Source organism: Lissotriton vulgaris, chromosome 5 (genome assembly GCF_964263255.1).
Source record: "Lissotriton vulgaris chromosome 5, aLisVul1.2, whole genome shotgun sequence".
Lineage (NCBI taxonomy): Eukaryota > Metazoa > Chordata > Amphibia > Caudata > Salamandridae > Lissotriton > Lissotriton vulgaris.
In genome coordinates this window covers 519,165,212-519,189,194 of record NC_141693.1, presented here as the reverse complement: position 1 = coordinate 519,189,194, position 23,983 = coordinate 519,165,212, and the positions used below count along the sequence as shown (strand labels likewise).

Genomic DNA, 23,983 nt, shown 5'->3' with positions numbered 1-23,983 from the left:
TTGCATGTAAGTTAAAAACAAAACAGTAAAGTGAGCAAAGGTAATACGTTAAAAACAGTAAAGTAAGCAAAGGTAAAATCATTTTAAAACAAAAATGCAGCGCGAGAAACGTAGTGTACTCCCGGCTCAAGCCTCAGGAGTCTGAGGCTTGAGCCCTTGTTGATACTTAAATTTTCAGAATGCATGCGTTCGTAATAGGTGCTTAAGTTGGTCCATGTCACGTGTGGCACTCTCACACGTACAGGGCTATCTACACTGGTCACATACATTGGACCACTTGGTAGCATTTTATAATGCAGGCTTTTGAGCAAGTGCTGGCCACGCCGCTCGAGGGAAAGAGAGTAAAAAGCGAGCAGAATAGAGCAAGTGATAGCCCAACAAAACGAGTAAACGGTGCGCTGCTGCCACTACCATTGCACACATCTGGACTTCTGCATACACCACGGCACTCCCACCATCTCTGGTAGCTTTGCACATGCGCACATATAGAACGTGTGACGTCAACACGTTACGTGGAACGTCAGGCGGCCCCTTCCTCTATACTCAGATTAGAGCTGCTCTCAGCCCCCGGGACAAGGTGCCACGGATCGTGCGCGCCCGGGAGAGGCTCTGGGTTCCCCCTCGGAGCCGCAACCCGGGAGCGTGGAGCGGGCGGCCGGACGCGCGGTGCGGTCCCGGCGCGGGAGGCCAGGATTGCACCCCCCGAGCGGAGGAGGCCGCCCCCGCTCCCCACCCACTGCCACCCTGCAGAAAAGGCAGCAGCACCACCCCCCACCCCTATCCCTCCCGGCCTTCTCTCTCCCAGCCTTCCCCGACATGACCGCCAAACTCAAGGAGATAGTCAGCCGCAACAAGCGGCGGTACCAGGAGGACGGATTCGACCTGGACCTTACCTGTATCCTGTGCCCCAGTCTGACACGTCCGTGCAACGCCGTGGACCCGGAGGGTAGGAAAGAGGTGGTGTGGAGCAGGCGCCCCCTGAGAGTCTGCATTGTGCGTGATTATAGACCAAGGTATCGTGATAAACCGGAAGGGTAGGCCCCGCCTTCAGCCCCTGGTTACATGGGAGGGGCGACGACCCCTGACATCACATGGGGATACCCCTAAAGACACTTTAGTCGTGAATAGGTAGTGACAATGGAAAGGACCCCCCCCCTCGTAGCCCCCGCCCCCTTTAGCTTGAGAGTGAGTAGACACCCCTGTCAAATGAGGGGAAAACCCACCCCCCTTATAGTTGTTGCTGTCATAGGTTCGCCCCCACTACTTATGGTATAAAATCGGATGATGTCCTCCTGCAGCCCCCTAGATCTCGGAGAGGCCCCCAGCCCTCTGTACGTAGACTTGAATGGTCCTTGTATCATAGGATAACTTGACCATTGGTTCCTAGCATCATCGAATGCAATGCGCCCTGGTCCCTAGTTAGAATGCATCCTTGGCTTCTTAAATCGTACGATGGGATATACATCATCTATGGCTTCTTAAATCGTACAATGGGATGTCCCAACCGTTTGTATAGTAGGGTGGTGCTGTCCCCTTGTTTGTCCTTGTGGCATGTTAAGCAGTCCCTTATATCACAGGATGGGGTGATTCCCAGCCCTTGCTATTTAATGGGGTAGTCACTTGCTTGTGCCGAGAAATGAAATGCTCCCCAAGTTATCGTTTCGTAGGATTGCGTGCTCCACAGCCTCCTCTATTCAGCAGCCTGTATCTTTGGATGAGTGGTCCCTTGAATCAAAGCAGATGGCAAGACATCCCTGGCAGCAACGGAGTCTTTTACGGCTTGTGGTATCTCGGGTGTCTTGACCCAGGTAAGGGGTGTGACAAGGTGTGAGGCCCTCGACCTCTTGGTTCACAGAAGAGAGAGAAGGTTGCGAACGTACCCATACACACACAACTAGCTGCTTTTAGTTCCGACTGATATTTCAGGGGCGTATATTTGGTTATCGATACTAGGTGTTTGTGTTTTGAGTGTGCATCTGAAGTGTGGGCGCTTTCACTATTGGTTAGTCGGTGTGACAGGCCGCAGAGGTGCCCGTAGCGTCAAGTCTTGCACGAGAGCGCCACATTGCCTTTGTTGGTGCTCATTCGTGGTTCGCTCCATCTACAATGAAGCCAAGCTCTGAAGGTACCAGGTGCAAAATGTGTGAAGCCTGAAGATGTTCTTGTGTGACGTCATGACTGAGCCGGGCAGGGTCGCCCTACAGGAATCCATCTGGTGTGCCCCCACCTATTTACGTAGCCCTGCGGGGAAAGGAGCTCCACACCATCCCCCGCCGAGGCCCAGCGCATGCTGTGCAGATGGTACACGCAAGATCTGTGCTCGACTGTGCAGTGCGTGTGGCTGGCTGTCTTCCTCTTTGCCTAGCTGTGGAGGAGGGGTGCCCGTTACATTCGCCGCTGACGGGCTTACTACGCCTGTGCTCGCTGTGCCCGTGCATCTCTGACGGGAGTGCGCAGCATTAGTCTCACAGCTTGGACTGATTGATTTGTGCTGTTTCCGTTGAGCTTTTACATTCTGCCTCTGGAGCGCAGGCTTCCCTGTGCTGCTCACATACCTGAGGCCGACTTGTTTTGGGGTATACGGTTTCTCGCTTGGGTGAGGTGCTGCTGACTCGAAACAAGGAGGGGGATGACTGTGGGTGTGCCCCGGAGCCCCCATCGCCTTTCGTCATCAGATGCGCTCAGGTGATGTAGCCTTGTGTTCAACCCTTCTGTTGCTGTATTAACTTAATCTGTGTAGTAATTTGTTTGCTTGCAGCGCGATTTGTTGCTTTGCGTCTTATTTACGAAAATGAATATACATATATATCTATATATTGCTTGTTACGGATGTTATATACTGTGTTCGTGGGTGTGTTGACTTTGAGCTAATTGGTACCTATATTGACTATATTTTACAACACTCGCTTGCTCGGGCACGACGAAAATGGCATTTTGCCCTGCAAGTGCCATAAACCCTTTTACGTTTACGCTTAATCTGCTCAGTCCATCGTTTTGTTCGCGGTCTATTGTCCTCTTTTCCTATGACTGCGTTTGGTTTGGCACAGCCGGTTTAGTTTTCTGAAGATTTTGGTAGTGATGCAACAACATGATAATAAATTAATGGCAAAATGTACGACTTACTTATTGTGTTACTATAGATGTGGTGTTCCAAGATCTTTAACTTGGTTGTATTTGCCTATGGGCTTTCTACATATTATTAAGGAACATGTTCTTTTTCTTGCCCCCAGCTATCTTTAGAGCATTTTGTCTGTATATGGTATGTTGATTTGTATAGCGCCGGGGCTTTAAGTGGGATGAAAACATTGGGTGGGTGGGGGGGGGGGGGTTGTTTCGTGGTCAATGTATTTAAGGGCGTGCCTTAAAACACGTAAGCTAAAAATCTGTGTTTAGCAAAGTGTGCCGCCCGACTTTATTTTACTGTTCCTGTCATTGCGTCCAGCTACATAATACAACGTCACATCATACCTACAAGTCAGGACTATTGGCTTTGTCAGTGGTTGCTAGCAGGGCTTGAGTCGGGGTACCATGCGGGTGGACAGCGTCCCCCCCCCACTTATTTTACCGGGGGGACGCAGTCCCCCCTGCCACACAGCAGGACTTCACTCTTTGCCTCTCTGGGCCAAGGAGCGAGGTACTTTTCGTGACATCACTTCCTGTTGTGACGTCACTTCCAGTAACAGCGTCCCCCCCCACTTCTTTTTTTACAACTTGTGCCCTGGTTGCTAGTTGCATAAGATAAATAGGCAGCAAATATGCTTGTATAAAATATTGAAAACACTTCCACTTAAAGCCCTGGTGGTGACACCACGACAATTTTGCTGCTCCTGAGAATCAAAAAGAAGCGTAATCCAGAGAAAAAAAATACTCTCTTTAAAGGATTTCCCTTCCCCTACAACGCTCACCACGTGCACATCGATGGGCCTGTTGTCATTGCAGTCCGAAAACAAAAAAACGGACCGCCTTTGCCAGTGCTCAAAACAGAGCCGGATAGAGACCCGTTTCGAGGCCCCCTTAAAAAAACTGCTGGTGCTCAGACCCGGTGAGACCTGGCCCGCTTAAAGCCCTGTACAGTGCAGTAATCACCCGAGAGGGTAGCCAGGTCCTTAGACGAGTGTGTGGTCCCGTGTGTACGCAGAGCCAGGTCTTCAGCTTCTTGCGGAATTTAATAAGGGATGAGGGTCGCGCTTTAATGTGTTGTCACATAAGATTTGGATCTTAAGTCCCTTTGCTGGAAGAAACTACACCAGACTTCTGCCTCTCAGAAATGTTCCTTACTCTTAAATACATTTTGGCCATGGTGTTATTGTTAGTATTCTATACTAACCAGTTGTCAGTGCTAAACTGTGTTTTGAGGTTACCAAATATTGAGGAAATGTGATTTCTTGTTCTTTTTCTAGACGGCCCTGCGAGTCTAAAGAATTGTTCTCTTTATTGCGCCTTTTGTTTTCACTGTTGTGTACGCGCACATTTGTACAGAGGTACATGCTTGAAGTACTATACTTTCACACATATCGTTACTGTTTATCTCTTAGAAATTAGCATTTGTAGATGAAATCCGCAATTACCGATGTGAACTGTTTTATTTGGTTTACTAAAGATTATGGAGAAGAGTTAAGACTAAAGCATGCTTCATTTCTTTTTCTTCATTGCTTTTTGGCTAATGAAGGGGGAGAGTGACTCCAAGGCACAGGTGAACCAATGCTGTACTGCAATGCTGGGAAATGTGGGTGTTTACTGCGAGTGGATCTAGTCCCTGGAAAAGACAGGGGTGTTTGTAATGTTACTACGTTTTTAGTTGGGTATCATTTATGTATCTTTTTTGTGCCTTTTGGAATTGTGGTTATATCTGGTAAACTTTTCGCTGTTTGCACACTACAAAAAGCAAGACATTTGGGTTACAAGAGCTTAGTATGCATGAGCAAACATATGAACTCTTAATTACAATTATATTGTCTCTCATCATATAGCCACTATGTTGCCATCCTTTCATTGTTAGGATTTCAGCATTATGTCCAGATAATTGTGATATAGGTCATCAATTTGATTGTTATGTCTAATGTGTTATATCATTTGTGTTCTGCCACAATTAGGATGGCTCATGTCTATTGTTGTTGTTTTTCATAATGAGATGTTTTAAGAAAATGAGAATACAAATCATGTTTTAGATGGTACTTAGGTTCTCACACTGAGTTTTTTCAGATCATGTCCTTTTCTACCATGAGTCTTTAATTGTTATTCTGACCGCTTGATTGCCTAGGGATTTACCCTCAAATGTATGATTGCCCTGCCCTAGGAATTCCTATCAGTTTGCAGGGGGTCCTGTTTACATGCATCTAGTCACTGGATAAGACGGGGGTGTTTGTAATGTTAATACATTTTTAGTTTGGTATCATTATGCATCTTTTGTGCCATTTGGGATTGTGGTTATATCAGGTAGATTTTTCGCTGTCTGCACACTACAAAAAGCAAGACATTTTAGTGCAAGAGCTTAGTAAACATGAGCAAACATATGAACTCTTAATTACAATTATATTGTCTCTCTTTGGTCTTTGGCTGAGATTTTCTTAATGTGGCCTAAACCTATTTTTATTGGCAAGGTTCATCTTTTCACTGTTGCAGAATAAGGGCCAGTGTATTTTTAAGACTGGGTTAGAAACCGCCTTAGCTTTCCGGGTAACCTTGTTTAATCAAACAATTCACTAATAAAATGCATGTTGGGGCTTTGGTTCAATGTTATTCGTCTATTGTCCTGTTCAGCTGTTGTTCAAATTGTCCTGCTGCCCATTACAGCATGGTCTGCAGGCACGGCCACTGGAATTTTGTGGCAGGGGAGGGCCAAATTATGGGGCATGGCTGGCTAAATTATGTGTCAAGATGAGGCTGATTATGCGACAAATTTTGTGATAGTGTTATTTTGTCATATTACATTTGTTAACACTGAGCATTGGTTGCACCTCATTAGTAACTGTAACACCCAAACACAGCAATGGGCAACAGACCCGCTTGAGCTAGAAACACATTTTTTTTGTTAAAACCTGCAGATGATGTGGCAAATGCAGCAACTTGATAATTAAATTATAAACGTTGCAGCAGCATAATTTCAGTGCCCCTGGCTACTGGTCAGTTCACTTCACCCATTGACTTTTTTGGACTCAGAGCAAGGCATTTTGCCTTATCCTATGTGTACATCCACCTTAAATGAACTAAACTGCACTGAAGTGTCAAGGCTGGTGTGCTAAATATCTTACTTGCTTTTCCCTTCCATTGTTGTTGTTTTTTTTTTTACTTATCCATGTACATTTATACTGTCTTTAGGTGACAGCAGTTGAAGGAGTTAGGTTTTCTCGATGCCAGTAAGAATCATATTTTTCTTTGGATGTGCAGTAACAGTAAAATGTATCCATACCTCTTCTAAGTACACAGGCTTATGCGATACCCTCGTGCTGTTTTTATTAAAAACAATACTGCTGGTTTATGTATTTTAACATTTTTTTTTCAAGCATATGTCGCCATGTTTAGGAAACATCTCGTTTTCTCCATTCTCTTTGTTGCATATGTCTGCAATAAAAAAAAGAATCCTCACACCAACTTGTGAAGGAGAGAAATTTGGCTTTGCCAGTCCTTGTCTATATGATGTTTCTGACTAGCAGTTTCTTGCCAGTGTAAAGCAGGATTGTATTGCTAGCTGATCTCTCTATAATGAACATGGTTTTTTGAGCATGTCCTTTTTATTTTGGGGGAGTAAAATTGGCTGAGGATATGAATGAACTCTTTATAAAATTGACAAATGGTCTAGACTCTAAAGTGATAGCCAGTTGAGTTTGTGGCCTGTAAAAGTGTTGTTCCTCTATGAAGTGTGTACTGATTTTCATACTGGATAACACACATCATTTTAGTTGAACGGTTGGGTTGACCACATTAATCCCTAGCATTTTCTGAATCGTTCACCTCGAATGTAATGAACCCTGAGACTATTGAATTCAGTTGAACTGCTTCTTTTAGTGTTAAGAATTTGCATTCACGACATCTTTGCCTATTTTGTTTTTGAAAATGTGACACTTTGCAGACACTAGTTCTGCTGTTAATATTTTGTTGGCCATTACTACTCTTTCTCTTCTTGCCAATTAATGATGGACTGTTTTTAGATGAACTACTTTTTGCGAGAAGTCCTTCAAGTTACATGGCCAAATCTAATTCATAAGGCAAACACTTGGTCAAATCTAATTCATTCCATCCTATAGTGGGACATAGTCAATTCAAAGTTAGCATTTTTTTGTGTGTACTCTTGGATTTTACCCCAGTTAGCTTGCATTGACAACTGAAAGGCTTCCGAGAATAAAGTGTTCAACATATTGAATAGTAGCTGAAATGATATCTTAATATGTGCTAACATAATCGATTTCTACTGATGCCTCAGTAATAAATACGTAGAGGGAAGTATATGCCTAATAAATATATATTTTTCTTTGCCAGGTCTGTGGCATGAATGGCCCACTGGGAATTCATGTTTGGCTTAAAGGGCCTGCTGCTTATTCTATTGAACCCTTCTTGCTGGCTTACAAGGGAATTTTTATTTTCTTTTGGCCTTATAAAGTAGCAACTATTGTTACTTTGTGGATAATTTTCCCATGTTTATTTTAAGGCTAAAGGCCTGAAAAGCATACTATGGTTTGCTACCAGCTGACTGAGTGAAGCTCAGACTAGCATCTCTAAGCTGTGTAGCAGAGAGTAAACCTCATTGCAGAATAAATTATAAAGGGTAGTCCAGAGGAGGTGCGATTATTTGCTGGGAGAAGTGTAAGGGAAACTTGCCTTAGTAGGCTCAATTGATTTTGGGAGATTTCTCATTATATATTTGGCCTGTGCCACGTCCCCATAGAGCTACCTAACCAATGTCCTGGCATGATTAAAGTAAACCGCAACCATTGGGTAGGCAGAAATGTGAGCACGCTGCGCACATGTTTTTAATCAAATTAATGAGCAGATTTAAGTATGTACAGTGTGTTCATTGCAGAATAGAGAATTAAGAATATTTGATTATACAGCCATACAAACTGATATCTTTAATTTGCAAGAGTCATGAGATTGATGAGATTGGAGGTATGGTGACGATTTACTCAGTGTAATGTGTTATTTTCATGTAACTAACCAATTAGTAAATATAAGTTTGATAATAATACTTAACATGGCTAAGAGCATTGGTGGCTCTTTTCGGGGGATTACAGAATATCTCACCAATAAACATACTCAACACCTATTCATATGTAGTCATAGTAGTATGTTTCTTACACTAGTAAAAAAAGAAATGCAGATGGTACGATGTTGCCTATGTTAGTAAAATATTGATGGGTACATTGGTCTCCAAAATGATTTAAAGTTATAATCTTGGCATTTTCTTTGAGTTTCTTCGATTCACAACTTGCACACCTAGTGGAGTTTGCATCGCACCCTACCATATTTTAATATTTATATATAATTACACTAGAGTTAAACGTTTTGACAGTTTAAAAGTCCATGGAACTATCATTCTCTCACATTTATCACTAGCAGCTGGGTGCAGCAATCCCTTTTTTCTGTGCGGAAAAAAAGCGGGATTTTAACAAACAAAAAAGGCCGGAAATATAACATACTGGTCTGGAAATCATTTTGGAATGTAATCAAGTTCAACAAAACCTGAATAATGCATCATTTACGATATTAGTCCTTCATTCTAATTTTCCGTTAATATTAGGTTCTTTGTAATTTGAAGAGTAGAGCTAAAGATATTGAACAGCTGGAGAATATAAGCTCAACGTTACTTCAACATTTTTTTTTAATCCATTTAAGGAAAGGGTATCCCATTATTAGTTTTGAAATTTCTTATTGACAGTGATTCAAAAGGGTACTGCAAAAGGATGTCTAAATATACAGTCAATAGTAAAATGTGTTCACTCTTATGCATAGGGCCAAATTTAACATAAGTCAATTGTTACCTGTGCATGGTTATAAGAATTAAGGATGAGTGATTTGCAGTCTCTATTAATCTGTATCAAATTCAAAACAGGGAAAAGAGCAATTAAGTTGTCTCTATGGAGGATATAGAACATGCTTTAACTTAAGAAAATTTCCTGTACAATGTTAAGTATGTTTTAGTTCATGGGTAATGTTTTATTGTAATTGTGTTTATTTTTTGCTATTGATGTACTTATTAAATGTTTTGATCTAGTTAAGAACCAGGTACTCCAATAAACACTGTAGTGAGAATTAAAAAATGTTGTTTCTAATATTATTCATCTTTTAAAAAGATGAATTGTTTTCAAAACTCGATCTTTGTTAATAATCGCATACAGTAAAAAAAAATCAGTAATGTGTGACCACAACCACATTTTATGTTTTTGGGGGAATTGTACATTAACCGCTTCACTGCGGTGGCTATTCCGCCGCAGTTCTAAGGGGGCGGGGGGAAATGCGGCGGGCGCATGCTGGTGACGGAACCGCTCTGTCACCAGCGTCGGTTGCGCTGTGCTTATGACTGAGCAGTTTCGTCATGGCCCCGCCCGCTCAGCGCAGGTGCGGAATTCGCGCCGCGCAGGAGCGTCGGGCGGGCCATGACGGAACTGCTCCGTCATCAGCACAGCTCCACCGTGGCTGATGACGGAAAGGTTCCGTCATCAGCAGGGGAGGGATTAAAGAACAGCTGACATTCCAGGGGTGTTGAATATATTATAATATCTACTTGTCCATGGGGTAGGTTGCTTCATAAATCTACTTGTCCTGTAACAAAATCAACTTGTCTCTTTATTGCCATGTAGTGCGGCAACAAAATATGTCAGCAATCTCATTATATAATAGCTCTGACTAGCTTCTCTGATTATGCCAGGGCTTATACCATAGTAGTGTTTGACTACTTGCAATGCCGTTATCCACGTTTCCACAGATCTACGTCCTGGGGCTGAAGGTAGTGGTAAGCAATAGTTCCAGGGTTAGAATGCCCTTTTGAGTCTGTGCAAACCTACTAACTTGCATGTTTTAAGGGTCTCTTGTCTAATCTTCTCCCATACTGAGAAATGTTGGAAATTTCCTCCTGACAATGGCAGATGTAAGCCTTTTTGCAGAGTTGGGGGGAAAAAAGTGGTTGGAGGGAAAGTGAATTTGCAAACGCTCAGATTTTTGCATGAGCAAATCTACACATTCATATTTGCTCATGCTAAAATGCAGTTCACAAATATTTCCTAGGAGTACTATTTCTTTTCCTACTTTTATAAATTCTTGGGAATTCACAAAAGCTGTGTGGCGGCACTTAATGCAAGGACATGAAACGACTTGCAACGTGCACTGCGGGCTGGGAGAGATGACGAAAAATAATTAGCTACCCCTGACGAAGGGCTAGAATGTAGCCCGAAATGCATTGGGTCGGAAAGAAATGAAACAAGCATTTGCAATGCAATAGGTCTCGCATTTATACAAGTTTGAGCTATTAGCATTGTAAATGACAATGCCTTTTATTTAAGTTTTGTTTTTTAAAACCTAAATAAAAGGCACTGTCATTTACAATGCTAACACAGCTCAAACTCTCGCAAATGCGAGACCTATTGCGTTGCAAATGCTTGTTATACCAAGTTTGCTACTACCGTAACCCATCATAACCTATTATGTAATCTTCCATTCTTCCCTTGCCATTATATTTCTAATGCTTGCAGTATAAAATCTCAATTTGAACAAATGCATGACTACAATCCCCAGACAACAAAAAAATAAACTGGAGCAGGTGAACATGGGTCAACTTGAGAGGTCTGAAGAGGGCATTGCCTGTCCCAGCATAGAACGGTAAAGATAGAAAGCTCATTCTAGTGAGAGTGCCCTCCTATTCCCAGCATAGAACAGTAAAGATAGAAAGCTCATTCTAGTGAGAGTGCCCGCCTATTCCCATGTTTCCTATGTTCGTGCTTGAGAAGCTCAGTCAGTCCAGGTTTCTCTCTGCATTCCTTGATATGTAGTCATTAATCACATGATAAACTCCGAACTTCAGGTCCAGAATGCAAGTGTAGAAAACTGGACTAATTATGCTACTTACGCTTGGACTTGGAAATTTTACGAGCTTTGCGTTCCCAATGTAAGGGTAACATTTGAACGTAATATACCACGCAGAAAGCGGCGAAAGGCGCTGTGGGTTTGTGTGCCCCACTGAAGAACAGGACTTTGCAGCTGAGTGAGCCGGTGCTGCTCATTTGTGGCGCTTCTTGATTCAACGCTGTCCCAGCTAGTTAACAGTATTGTCCCAAAGCGCTGGTCTGACAATAGGCTCACGACTAAGCCGTCAACAGGACCTGGAGATACTTGGCTGGTGCAACCCCTCGTGCCTAACCAGAAATTCCGCTGATGCACCCCTACACGTGCCCGTCACATCTTCAGCAGTTGTATTACTACAGAGGCCGGTCGCAACTTAGGCAGTTGTGATCAGCCTGCAAGCAGCCACAACTTTCGTAGCTGCAGTCCTGCACCGAGTGATCACTGCTAAAGCAGTTGTAGCCCCGTACCTGCAATTACAGCCCGACCAGACTTCGGCATTTGCACTGTTGCAGAGTCTCGGTTCCTTCCTGGTACCAAAAGGAGAGTCTGTGGGCTCTCTGACGCCCAGGTCCTCCAGATCGCTCTACAGCAGTCTATTCTTTGCGGAGTCGCAAAACCACCATAGACACTGCCACGCAGCTGAATTTCTATTCACCACTGCAGCCCAGGGAGTTTCATCAAGTTCCCGCCGGGCCGCCGCGCTGCCTGCGGCGACCCGGAAGCGGTTGGGCAGCCGGCCAATCGCAGCGCGGCCCCAACCGGGAGTCCCGCCCCCATCGCGGCGCGAGACGAGAGAGAAGCCACTGTCCGAGGAGCCCTCGGGCTCCTGATCGAGTCCCGGTCCGCCCGAACAGGTGAGTGTGTTGCGGAGGAGGAGGGGTGAGTGGGGGTGGGGTGTGCGCGTGTGTCTGTTAAAGGGGGTGCGTGTGTGTGTATGCAGTGTGTGTATGTGCGCATGCGTGCGGGAGCCTTTGTGTGAATGCGAATATCAGGCAGGGTGACGCAACGTGCGCGCTCACGAGCTGCAATCTCCAGGAGGACAGGCTCGTCACAGTCTGATGTCCACAATATTCCCAGAAAAGCGGCAACATAAGTTGTCTCGCATAGACAGCAAAAGCTTCGCTTTTGCTTTCGTCTAGGCGAGACCTAAAAAGAGTGCTGCTCTGAACTATTATGTGTATGAAGATCTTATTTTCAAAGAAGTCCGGATGGGCACAAGGAAATATGAGAAGTTTTTGAAATACAGGACGATATACTTGTGGATTTGATGTGCGAAACGACAAAAGAATGAAAAATAAGTGTGAAAAACGCAGTAATAATTGAGAAGAGTTTGAATGGTTTAAAATGAAGCGGGATCTGGAATCCCTATGCGCAGTGCACCTGGGAGTGGAGCGTGTAGCTACGCGCTCTCCACATACATTACGGCACTTAATGCAAGGACATATACCATGGGTACACTTCTGAGACTTTCTTTAATTGGGCCCCTAATTTAGTCTGGCCACGACCTTTTTGTGCATTAAAATTCAGTCTCTCTCTGTATTGCTGGTTTCACTGTGAGTGACAGCATTCTGCTCTATCACAAGGAGCACATCAGTACACAAAGTAGTTTTGTTCAGTGTTAGTAACTACTGTGGCAGTGTGTGCTTTTTGAGACCAAAAACTATTTTTGCTTTTGCCAGTGTTTGTTATAATCGCGAGGGCTCAGCAGCTCCCACACCGATAAGGTATTTAAAAAGCTATGCCAAAACAAGCTACACATTGACAAAACTAAAAAGCTGACCACCAATTTCAGACCTACTGACTGTCAATGCCTGCTTATTTTGTTTTTTTTTGTTTCCTATTATCTTATTGAAACCAGTTACACTGATATTCCATCATGAATTTTTGGGGAAATACTAGCATGCACCAACACATATTACTAAATGATTCTGCCAAAAAATGGGACCTGAAAGTTTACAGTAATTTAGCTAAATGTTTTTTTTTCCCGCTTTCATTTTTATATCAACATTTTATTTTAGGTTTAAATATTTTTATTAATGAAGTACAGCGGTATAGCAATGTAAAACAAGAAAAAGACCAGGCAATAATAGACAGTTCCTAGCACGCAAAATAAATGCTGATGCAGTCTCTAGAGCTCACCGCCACCTTCGGGGTTCTACAGTCTGAGCCAGGCGAGAGCCGCTATGGGTGGCATCCTCGAGCATTGCAGTCGATTGTCGACCAGAAAGCAAATAACAATCCCTCTGTACTTCACAGTTAATGTAACAAACTACCCCAACAACCCCCCACACCCATCCCTTTCCCCCCTCCCCCAACTCTCAGTCCGGTGCTGCGCAAAGAAGTTCTCAGAAACTCACAAGCCCTCTCCCGTCGTGTACCCAACATGCGTGCCCAACACTCCCACTCCCTACTGGCCATTCAGGTGATCGGTGGTGTAAGCCTAAGGAGTCTTAGATATCTGGGACACGTAAGCTCCCTGAATTCAGTAGCCAACAAAGTATGGAATGGTTGCCACAGCTCTGTGAATTGGTCGACCTCCCCCGCCAGTGTAAGCAAAATCTTCTCCATGCCCAGTACATGCCACAGCCTGTGTAACCAACCCGTAATCGAGGGAACAGTGGAAGTGCGCCAGTGTATTAGAATGTTCTGCACAGCGGAGCCCAAGGCGATGGCTATGTGTCTCCCTCTCCGGGATTTCAATGGAAACATTAAGGCATTAGGTAGGCCCAGTAGGGTGTAGGCCGGGAAACGAGGCAATTCTATGTCAAAACATTTATCAATTTCATCGATCACCTCCTTCCAATAGTCCTGCAGCAGTGGGCATTCCCATAAGATATGCGTCAGAGTCCCAATGTGCCCACAGGCGCGCCAGCATGTAGTGTCTATGAGCCTATTCATTTCGTGCAAGCGTTCGGGAGTGCGGTACCAGTATGTCGAAACCTTGGTGAAGGTTTCTGTGAGCCCCACATGATATGCAGAATGTCGCGCTCGGTATGAGATCTGCTCCCATTCCTTGTGGCTTAGCGTTCTCCCCAGTTCCCTGTGCCATCTCTCCCTACCAGGGTTATAGATGTGTGTGGTCGGAGGCTGTAGCATTTGATATAGATCCGATATGAGTTTCGCATCCGAAGTTCGCGTCGCCAACCATCGCTCATAGGGGAGCAGGTTCCTGTCCGCCGCGTCCCGCACCTGTGGTTGTAGCGCCCAATGTCTGACTTGCCAATATCGCATCCTATCAGCCTCGACCAGCTGGTAACTCTCTTTAAGGCCCTCAAAGGGGAGGATCCCATCCTCCCCGTACACATGAAAAAGCGCTCTGCAGCCTTTCTCTCGCCAGTGCGCAAAGGCACCCGGTTCCGTCCCTGGCGTGAAGTCTGGATTGTCCACAATAGGAGTGAACGGAGAGGGGAACGAGGTAAGCTCGAACCGTTCGCAAGTGGCGTCCCATACCCTCAGCGGGACCCTAGTGACATATGAGGCGTAAAGGTTCGGGGGTCTGTGTTGTCTACGCAGGAATGGTATTTCCTGCAATGGAAGGCCCGCCACCGCCTGATCTTGGAAGAGCCAGTGCTTGTCCGACTCCCATCTGCTCCACTCCACCAGGTACCTCAGCTGTGACGCCTGGAAATATTTGTGAAGGTCAGGGATTCCCAGTCCACCCGCCTCCGGCGCCAGGGTCGTCAATGTTCTCTTCATCCGTGGCATACGGCCCTGCCAGACAAATTGGGATAGTGCCGTCTGCATCATCCGCATCCAGCCTTTAGGGGGCTGCAGCGGAAGTGCCCGGAAGAGAGATAGGATCTGTGGTAGCACAGTCATCTTCAGCGCCGCTATCCTACCTAGCCACGATATCGTCCCCTTGTTCCATCTCCCCAGTTCCTCTTTCACTTTCTTGCCTAACGTCTCATAGTTAACCGCTACCATCGCCGACAGAGTGGGAGCCAGCAGGATACCTAGATAAGGCACATGGTCCCGCGACCACCTCAGTGGGTAACGCCTCTGCAAATCTCGTCTCGTCCCAGGTGTCAGGGAGATATCCAATGCCGTGGATTTCCCCATATTCATCTTGAACCCGGCCGTTCTCGCGAAAGCCCCGAGCTCTTCCATACACGCGGGCAAAGCCCTCTGCGGATCCTCTAGCGCAAAAATGACATCATCCGCATACAAACTGACCGTGTGGGTATAACCCCCCATCCGTACTCCCGTAGCATCTGCATTTCGTCTCACTCTCTGGGCAAAGGGCTCCATGTAGAGAGCAAAGAGTAAAGGAGATAGCGGGCACCCCTGTCTCGTGCCGCTTTCAATATTAAAACGCCTCGATCCACAGCCATTGACGCGCACTGCCGCTGACGGGAACTTATAACAATTAAAGACCATGCACCTAAATTTCTCCCCTATGCCCATTCGAGCCATCACCCGCTCAAGATACGGCCAATGCACCCGGTCAAACGCTTTTTCGGCGTCAACCGAGAGGAGCATCCTTTCCCCAGGGATTCGTGATGCCTTCTCCAGTACGTGCACCAACCGCTTGGTATTATCTACAGTTTGCCTGCCGGGTACAAAGCCGGACTGGTCTGATTCAATCAGTCCGGGGAGATATTGCGCCAACCTCGCAGCCAGGATCCCTGTGTAGATTTTAAGGTCAACGTTGAGGAGGGAGATCGGTCTGTACGAGCCACACTGTGCCCTGTCCTTCCCCGGTTTTGGTATGACCGATACCGTGGCATGCAGGAGATCCGGTGGGATAGCACCGGGGCAGCTAAAGGAGTTAAACAGTTTGGTCAGTATCGGAGCTAAAGTAGTGCAAAACGTCCTATAGAAGAGGGAGGTGTATCCATCCGGTCCCGGAGCCTTCCCGAGTTTTAGCCTAGCTATCGCCGTGATAACCTCTTCTATCCTAATCTCCCGGTCTAGGTAGTCAGTCTGTATTTGAGCTAGGGACGGGAGAGTCACTGAGTCCAGATATTCATCAGGGTCCCCAGTCACTGCGCCGTCCTCCGCATAGAGCTCAGAGTAGAACTGTCGGAAAGCCTCAGCTATGTCGGCGTCTTCTGTGACTGCGCGCCCGCCTGGCACCGCAAGGTCTTTGACTCGACGGCATTGGTGTGCAATTCTGAGCTTAGCTGCTAATAACCGGCCACAGCGATCCCCCCCGTGTAATAAGCGTGTTTCAGACGGAGAGCCGCATATTCAGCCCTGTCCAGGTCCAGAGACGACAGGAGCTTCCTTGCCGCTTTGAGTTGTTTCCAAATTCTAGGAGCCCCCGTACGCCGATGCACCTGCTCCAATTCCCTGACCTTTTGCGTGAGTTCTTCCCGTTTAACTTTCCTCTCCTTATTTTCGGTTGCCGATATTGATATAAATTCTCCCCGTAAAACCGACTTAAGCGCTCCCCATTGAGTCGCCAGTGTGGTGTCTGAGTTAGCATTGTGCAGTTGAAATTCAGTCACAGCCTCAGTGATACGCTGCACCACAGGTTTTTTGTGTAAAAGGGCGTCCCGTATACGCCAGACTCCGCGCTGAACCGGGGTCGATGGGGGCAGGAAGGTACCCGAGACCGGTGCGTGGTCTGATAGGGAGATGACCCCGACCTCAGAGGCAGTGGCCATGTCCCGAACCGGGCCAGAAACCAGCAAGTAGTCCAGCCGTGCATATGTTTTGTGCGCGTGTGAGAAATAAGAGTAGTCCCTAACTGTGGGGTGAAACCCTCTCCAAAGATCGTGCAAGTCAAGTTCAGCTAAATGTGTTTTCATAGTGTTCGATAGTTCCCCAGTCTGTGGAAAGCGCTGTGCTGATCTGTCTAGTGAGGAATCAAATACCATGTTCAGGTCCCCCCCCAGGATGAGATGCCGATCAGGGGATGCTGTGACATCTATCAACGCGGTGCGGAGGAAGTGTTCCTGACGCTCGTTTGGGCAGTAAACCGACCCCACCGTGAATTGCAGAAGCCCCAACTTAAACCTGTACGCCAGTAGTCTCCCTTTTTGTTCAGCTAATTTGTGTAGCACCTCACCCCTAAAGGATTTAGATACCAATATAGCGACTCCTGCCGTTTTAATGGTGTGGGAAGAAAAGAACTGAGTGGGGAAGGCACGGGACCGCAGTCTATGACAGTCACCCACCAGCAAGTGCGTTTCTTGTAGCAGACAAATGTCTGCCTGCGAGGCCTCTAACAAGGAGAGAACCGCCCTTCGTTTCGTGGGGTTGTTTAGGCCTTTCACATTCAAAGTCACTACTTTCAAGCCTGCCATACCAGATTAATGTAACCCCCCAGCACTAGACAGGCAAAAGCGGCTAGTGCCAATCCCTTCTGTGGACCGGCCCGTGAGGTCTGGCTAAGCTGAGCAAACATAACAGAGACACCGGACTGAGCTTCCCCGAACTCCCCCCTCCCGGATCCCAAGGCCCCTGAACCCCAACTCCTCGACCCCCGCCTACCCTTCCCCCTTTCCCCAACTTGAACCATCCAACCCATCCTCCCTAACTGATTATAGTCCAAATAGTCCCAGGCCTGCCCCTTACGGACAGGTCTGTGGTGATTTACCTTCGTGGGCGACTTGCCACCAGCACCCCGCCCTCGCATTCCTGCGCCCACCCCCTCCCCAAGCCAGCTCCATCAGTAATGCATTGACAATCTCCCCCCGGAGTCCTGTTATGCAGTCAGCGCCACTTCTCCCTCGACCACCGAGGTCTCGGTTGCTGTTCGAATTGCGTCCGCCATTCCAGATCTGACCGTTGGCGAATCCGGTCTCTGCGAGGCCCTCTGTGTCCTGCGTCTCGAGACTCTCCGCCAGCCACCATCAGTTGAATTTCTCCTCCTTTGTGGTGTGGACGACTCCTCTTCCTCTGCTGTGATCCCTAAGACTTCGCAAACATCTTGAAGAGACCGTAACTGGTGCGACTCTCCATTCCATCGAAAAATGAGGCGAAAAGGGTGCCCCCAGGAGTAGGGCGTGTCGTGTTGTCTTAGGAAGTCTGTTGCAATCTTGAATGCCCTGCGCTTCTGGAGCGTAGTCGCAGCTAGATCCTGAAATAGCGCCACTTGGTGACCTCTAAATGCTATCGATTGTTTCTTCCTCGCCTCGTACATAATCCGCTCTTTTAGCGGGAAGTCGAGAAGGAAAGCCAGTACATCCGGTGGAGGACCATTCGCCCGTCGCTGCAGGCCTACTCTGTGAGCTCTATCAATCCTGATAGGGAAATCCGCAGGTTCGCCAAGGACAGTGCGGAACAATTCTTGCAGATAGGCCACTATGCCGGAGGTCTCCTCTGTGGACGGCACTCCCCGGACTCTGATGTTGTTCCGTCTTGCTCTGTTTTCCAGATCTTCATTGTGTAGTTGAAGGTCTATGTGTTGGTCCCTGAGGCGGAGTACCTCCTGCTGCAAGTGCGTAATCTCATCGTCCTGCCTTTGCGTGGAGCTCTCAACTGCTTCCACCCTCTCCCCGAGCCCATCCACCTCTCTGCGCAGTTCCCGTACTTCACCGGCCACCTCCTTTTTCAACTCCTGAAAGTCGTCCCTCAAAGTCCCGAACAGGGATTCTAAAAAGGATCTGGTGACCGGAGGCTCTCCGCTGCTCCCCCCTTGAGATCCGCATGCGCCTCCTGACTGCGTTGAGGCCTTGTCTCCTTTGCTGGGTGGTTTATTGAGCATTTCCGTGAGCGTGCGACTGCCTCCTTTGCCGCCCTTCTGCCCGGCCATCCTCCTCACCGTTCTGCTGCTCGCGTGTGAGCTCTAGTAGCCCCCAGCCAATCCGTTCCCTGATCAGGCTCGTGCCTCTGGCATGCACCTTCGAGAGCCTCCGCTTTGTAGGCCGGTCCTCGATGAGTCCTGCGACACACGTTCGAGCCCCCGGCTTCCGGTTACTCAGGGAGAGCCCAGCGCCACTCGGTTGCTGTTCCCAGGTTACTCCACCGCCCTTTCAATGGGTATCAGGCGTTGTCACGGTCCCCCGGCTACCCCGGTGTGAAATGTCTCAGACTTCCATTCTACTCAGGGCAGCCTGGAGCTCCTCTGGGGGCTCCGCGTCTCGATGCACACACCCAGCCCACTCCTCACCTCTGCCGTTGAGTCCGTGGGGGGAGGGGAAGGCTCTGACCGGGGCCCTGCTCTTGGCCACCCGATCCCGATGCTCCGGCCTGCAACAGCCCCGCAATCTCTGGTTCTTCTCGCGGTCAATCCTCGATGCCCCAGGGCGCTCCGTACTCTCCTCGTGCCTGTCCCAATAATGGTGACCCAATACTGCCCGGCTGTTGCGTCTCGGGGTCCTGTCCGTCACCACAGCCGCGTTCTAGAAGGCAGGCGCCGCTGAAACTGTAGGATCACCCCGGTGCGGTGCTCCGCAAGTCCTCGCTCTACCGGGCGCCCACACCACCACTCGCTCTCCCAGTCCACTCCTCACCTCCTCCGGCCAGATTTGGGGGGTTGGAGGCCAGTGCCCTGCTCCGTCTCTGTCCAGCCGCCACTCCTCGGAATTCGCTGACCCAGCCTGGAAGCGCTGTCCACCGCGTGCCGGGGCCCCTGCCCTCCGGAAGTCCGCCTTGGACTGTGCGCCGTCGCTGGACGGTCGCGGCCTCGGGCCTCCGCCAGCTAGGCCGCAGCCGCGGCCTCAAGTAGATCGTGGGGCGGGTTCGGGACCAGAGCACTCTTCATCACCGGAGTGCGGGTCTATGTGCTCCGGGTATGGGCCCACCGATGTACTGGATCTCCTGTGTGTCACCGCCCTTCTCAGGGTGTCCCGCCAGAGTCTGGCCCTCCGCTACTCCGCTCCGGCGGCGTCCCGGGCCTCTGCTCTCCTCCAGAGAGGCCGCAGCCGCGGCCTCGCGCAGCTACGGGGGCGGGGCCGGGGCCCGCTGTACCGCCGGGCGTCAGGCCGGGTCACCTCGAGCTCCGGCGGTCAGTGCAGCAAAGCCTCTGGCGTGCGGCCGATCACCTCCAAGCCCGTCTCTTTGCTCTCCGGGTCGGCTCCGCCTCAGCCGGGACCTCGATGCAGCCCGCACCGTCACCTCCGCTCCGTGCTCCAGCGGCCGAGGTCTCCGCCGTCCGTGCCGTGGCCCACCGGAGGACCGGAGTTCCGCTCAGCTGTGCCTGGAGACCTTCTCGCCCACACCCGGTCGCCGGGATCGGCTAGGGGGGAGAGAAGCGATGTTTAGGGCTCAGGGCCTAGGCGGGCGCGGGAGCTCGGGCAGAACACGTCCGTTCACTCCGCCATCATCCAACATTTTATTTTAAAAGCAAAGAATCCTCAATCTTTCTTTATATGCATCAAATCAGATAGCATTCTGGGAGCATTAGATATTGCCTCATTGCTAAACTTTGAAAAGGTGTGTACAAGTTTTTATACTGGAACCGCTGTCAGTAGTGCAGTCTGAGCTTACGTTTACTTACAGCGCTCACCCTAAGAATAAAGGTTTTCAGTTAATAAACAATAAATGCAAGTTTGAGCAGCATTAACAAATGGACAACAATATTACCGTAACTGTAGACAGTGCCCTTACCTGATCCATAATGTGGGACTGAAAACTGGCAGCCAAGGGGTTTGTGCCGTAGGGGGCTGTGCCCACTTGTCCCAAGGACAAAATACACATAAAAACTTGTTGTCCTTGACCCCAAACAATATGTCCTGGGCTATAGGAATTTCACATCCCTGCATTCTCTTGTTGCAGACCAGAGTGGCTAACTAAGATTCCTGAAAAGTCTTCAAGAACTGGGTCAGCAGAGATGTGGAATCAAAAGATCCACTTGTCCCTTTAGTTGCATGTAGTGAGGTTAACTGTGAAAATAGACACTTCAGTTATGGCAGGGTTTTTAGGTCGAGCCTGGGAAGTGCATGTCCTACTGAGGTTCCGTGAGAATCGTAATGACGTTTTGGACTTGTTCAAATATGGACGACTTTGGTATATATGAACCGCAAATGACGAGTATAGTGGGTGTACGCGTTTTCGCTACTCTACTTTGCAGCGTTAGTCTTATTCGTGGGTTTCTTCATCTGAACCCACGGGTTCCATTTTAGATACGGCATCCATTTTGTTTCTTGCCCTCACGTAGCCGGCGAACTGACAGTGTTCGCTTCATGACCCTGGGTTTCCCAAGCTCTTGCGGAAGATGCATATCCCTTTGAGTGTGTCTTTATGACCGGGGGAATGATACGGAAGAGGCAGATGGCTGCGCTCGAGGCGCATCTTGCCAGGCTGGTCTATTGTTTCAGCCGTGCATGTGTTTAGGCACGAATCCTTTGATCCTGCGACCACGCTTCCGATATTGCCCCCTACACTCTTTTCAATCTGTTGTCTGTCTTTGTCTCTCTTGCACCTGTTTCTGTCTCTTCACTTAACTCATTTTACGACTAGAGTGGAATGTGCTTAATGGTGGGATAACGTGCTTTTACAGTTGGGAACAGGCGATGTTACTGTAATTATGTTCCGGGCCCCTGAAAACATGAATGCGACCCTTTTGAAGTTTACTGTGGGAACTGAGTTGTAACCTTTTGTCCACTACGTTGTGCAATGACGAAATTGTGTATAAAAGGAGCGATCCACTTTTGCAATTTGAAGCAGACTCTCAGAACCTACACGTGGTTGTACTTCTTGCGATCTCTGTATCCCTGCAGTAAATAAACGCTGATCTTTGACGCCGAAGGAAGTGTCCCGTGTCTCTGTGATTTATACGCCGGAACAGGTAACCCACGAAGGTTTCAGGTGTTGTCCCCTGGCACCGCTGGGCCTTAGAAATAGCCCAGTCCTTCAGTTGGTGCCCAACGTGGGGCGACATCAGCGGTACCGGTCCAAAGCCCGACGATCGTGAGGAACTTCGTGTGAAATCTCCAAGGAAAGGTGCACCCCGCTTCATTGATCCTGTTGTCGAAATAAGTGGTCCGAAGACTTTTCCCGCGAAGATTCCCGCCTCCTGACGGCTGCGACGGACTGATGCCCTGACTATCGACCTGTTTTGGCGCCTGGCGTAGTCCTTTGTACAGCTATGTCGTCCAATTGAAATCGAATGTGCGATTACCACGCATTTCCCAGTATCGTATCTCTCTTGATGGTGAGCGAGCGCTATTAGCGATCATTTACGATTTAATCAAAAAGGATGTTATCGAGGAAACTCAGGGAAATGTGTGTAATAGTCCTGTGTTACCTATTTTGAAACAAACTGATCCCTCCAAGCCTCCTGTGTATCGTTTTGTTATTGATTTTAAGAGAAGTAAACGAAATTGTGATCCCTCAGTTTCCCGTGGTGCCTGACATTACAGCTTTGCTGACCCTGATTCCAGCCTCTGCCTGTTGGTTCTCGGTAATCGACTTGAAGAATGCTTTCTTTAGCATTCCGATTGCTGAGGAAAGCAGAGATCTATTCGGTTTCTCATTAGGTGGTCGCAGCTTCAGGTTTAAACACGCTCCTCAGGGCTACTGTGAGTCCATCCATTTACAGTCAAGCCCTTAAGAGTCAACTTGATGCATTTGTGTTACCGGCTGGTGCGGCCTTGATTCAGTACGTCGACGATCTGCTAGTGGCTGCTGACACTGAGCAGATTTGCAAAACTGCCACAGTGTCGCTGTTACAGCATCTCTGTGCCTTACATCACAAGGTGTCACCTTCTAAGCTACAGTATTGTTGTCAAGAAGTAACCTATTTAGGTCACTTATTGTCAAAGGAGGGAAGAAGGTTGACCCCAGAAAGAATTGCAGCCATTGCCCGAATGACTGTGCCAACAACTCAGAGAGATGTACGTGCCTTTCTAGGTATTACGTCATACTGCAGACAATGGATTCCAAACTTTTCATTGTTAGCGAAGCCATTGTTAGCTCTCACGTGCAAGGATGTTCCGACTCCTTTGCCATGGACTGAAGAGTGTCAGAAAAGTTTTTCTGAATTGCGTGATGCGTTGTGTTCGGCTCCTGTTTTAGGTACTCCTGATTACAGCAAGCTGTTTACACTATACGTTCACGAGAGAGAAGGTTGTGCGTTGAGTGTTTTGACGCAACAATTTGGCGGTAAACAGCGTCCATGTGCATATTTTTCCTCGACCTTAGACCCAGTAGCTAGAGCATTGCCGAGTTGTCTAAGAGCGACAGCGGCAGCTGCGGTGTCCATTCGACAGTCCGCAGGTCTGGTCATGGATAATATGCTCACATTGATGGTCCCGCATGCAGTTGGCACTCTCTTGAATCGAACAAAAACCCAACACTTAACGAGTGCAAGGTTGTCTGGTTATGAGTTGACGCTTTTGGCAAGTCATATACAGATTAAGCGTTGTAATGTACTGAACCCAGCAACATTGTTGCCGACTAATATGGAATCAGATGATGTAGCACCACATGATTGTTATTTAAGAACTGAAGAAGAGACGAAGGGTCGTATTGACCTGAAAAACACTCCATTGGTAGATCCCGATGGTATTTTGTATGTTGATGGTTCATGCTTCCAGTTGCCGAATGGTGATGTGACGACTGCGTATGCTGTAGTGACGTTTAGTACGGTTGTGGAAACTGCGAGATTGAGTCAGAATTCGGCGCAAGTGGCAGAGTTGATTGCGTTAACGAGAGCGTGTGTTTTGTCTAAAGGGAAGCGAGTGAATGTGTTTACTGATAGTCAATATGCATTTGGCGTAGCCCATAGCTTTGGTCGATTGTGGAGAGAAAGAGGATTTATGACATCGCATGGTACGAAGATCCAACACGGACAGCTCGTGAACGATCTTTTGGATGCACTTACATTGCCTAAGCAGGTGGCAATTATCAAATGCAGCGCGCATCGAAAGATTACGGATGATGTGGGTCGTGGTAACGCGTTTGCAGACGAGATTGCTAAGGAGACGGCTAAAAATCTGACAACTCGAATGTATGTTATGAGTTCTGTTAGATGGCCGTCGGAGACTGGTATGTGTGAGGACACTGTGGAGAGTGTTAAAGCGATTCAGAATGAGGCTAC

At 47.9% G+C, this 23,983-nt stretch overlaps 1 protein-coding gene across 4 annotated transcripts in view; it reads left to right on the top strand.

The window, feature by feature from the left end:
* Positions 1-487: 487 nt before the first annotated feature.
* Positions 488-23,983, top strand: part of PTEN (phosphatase and tensin homolog) — a 283,802-nt gene continuing 260,306 nt past the window's right edge. Inside the window, exon 1 of one of the 4 annotated variants that reach the window (XM_086921953.1) lies at positions 488-895. In XM_086921953.1, the coding sequence (XP_086778079.1) occupies positions 817-895 (79 nt within the window). In that variant the 5' untranslated portion in view covers positions 488-816. The remainder of the gene's footprint in view (positions 896-23,983) is intronic. The other 3 variants (XM_086921952.1, XM_086921955.1, XM_086921954.1) reach the window with 3 other exon arrangements.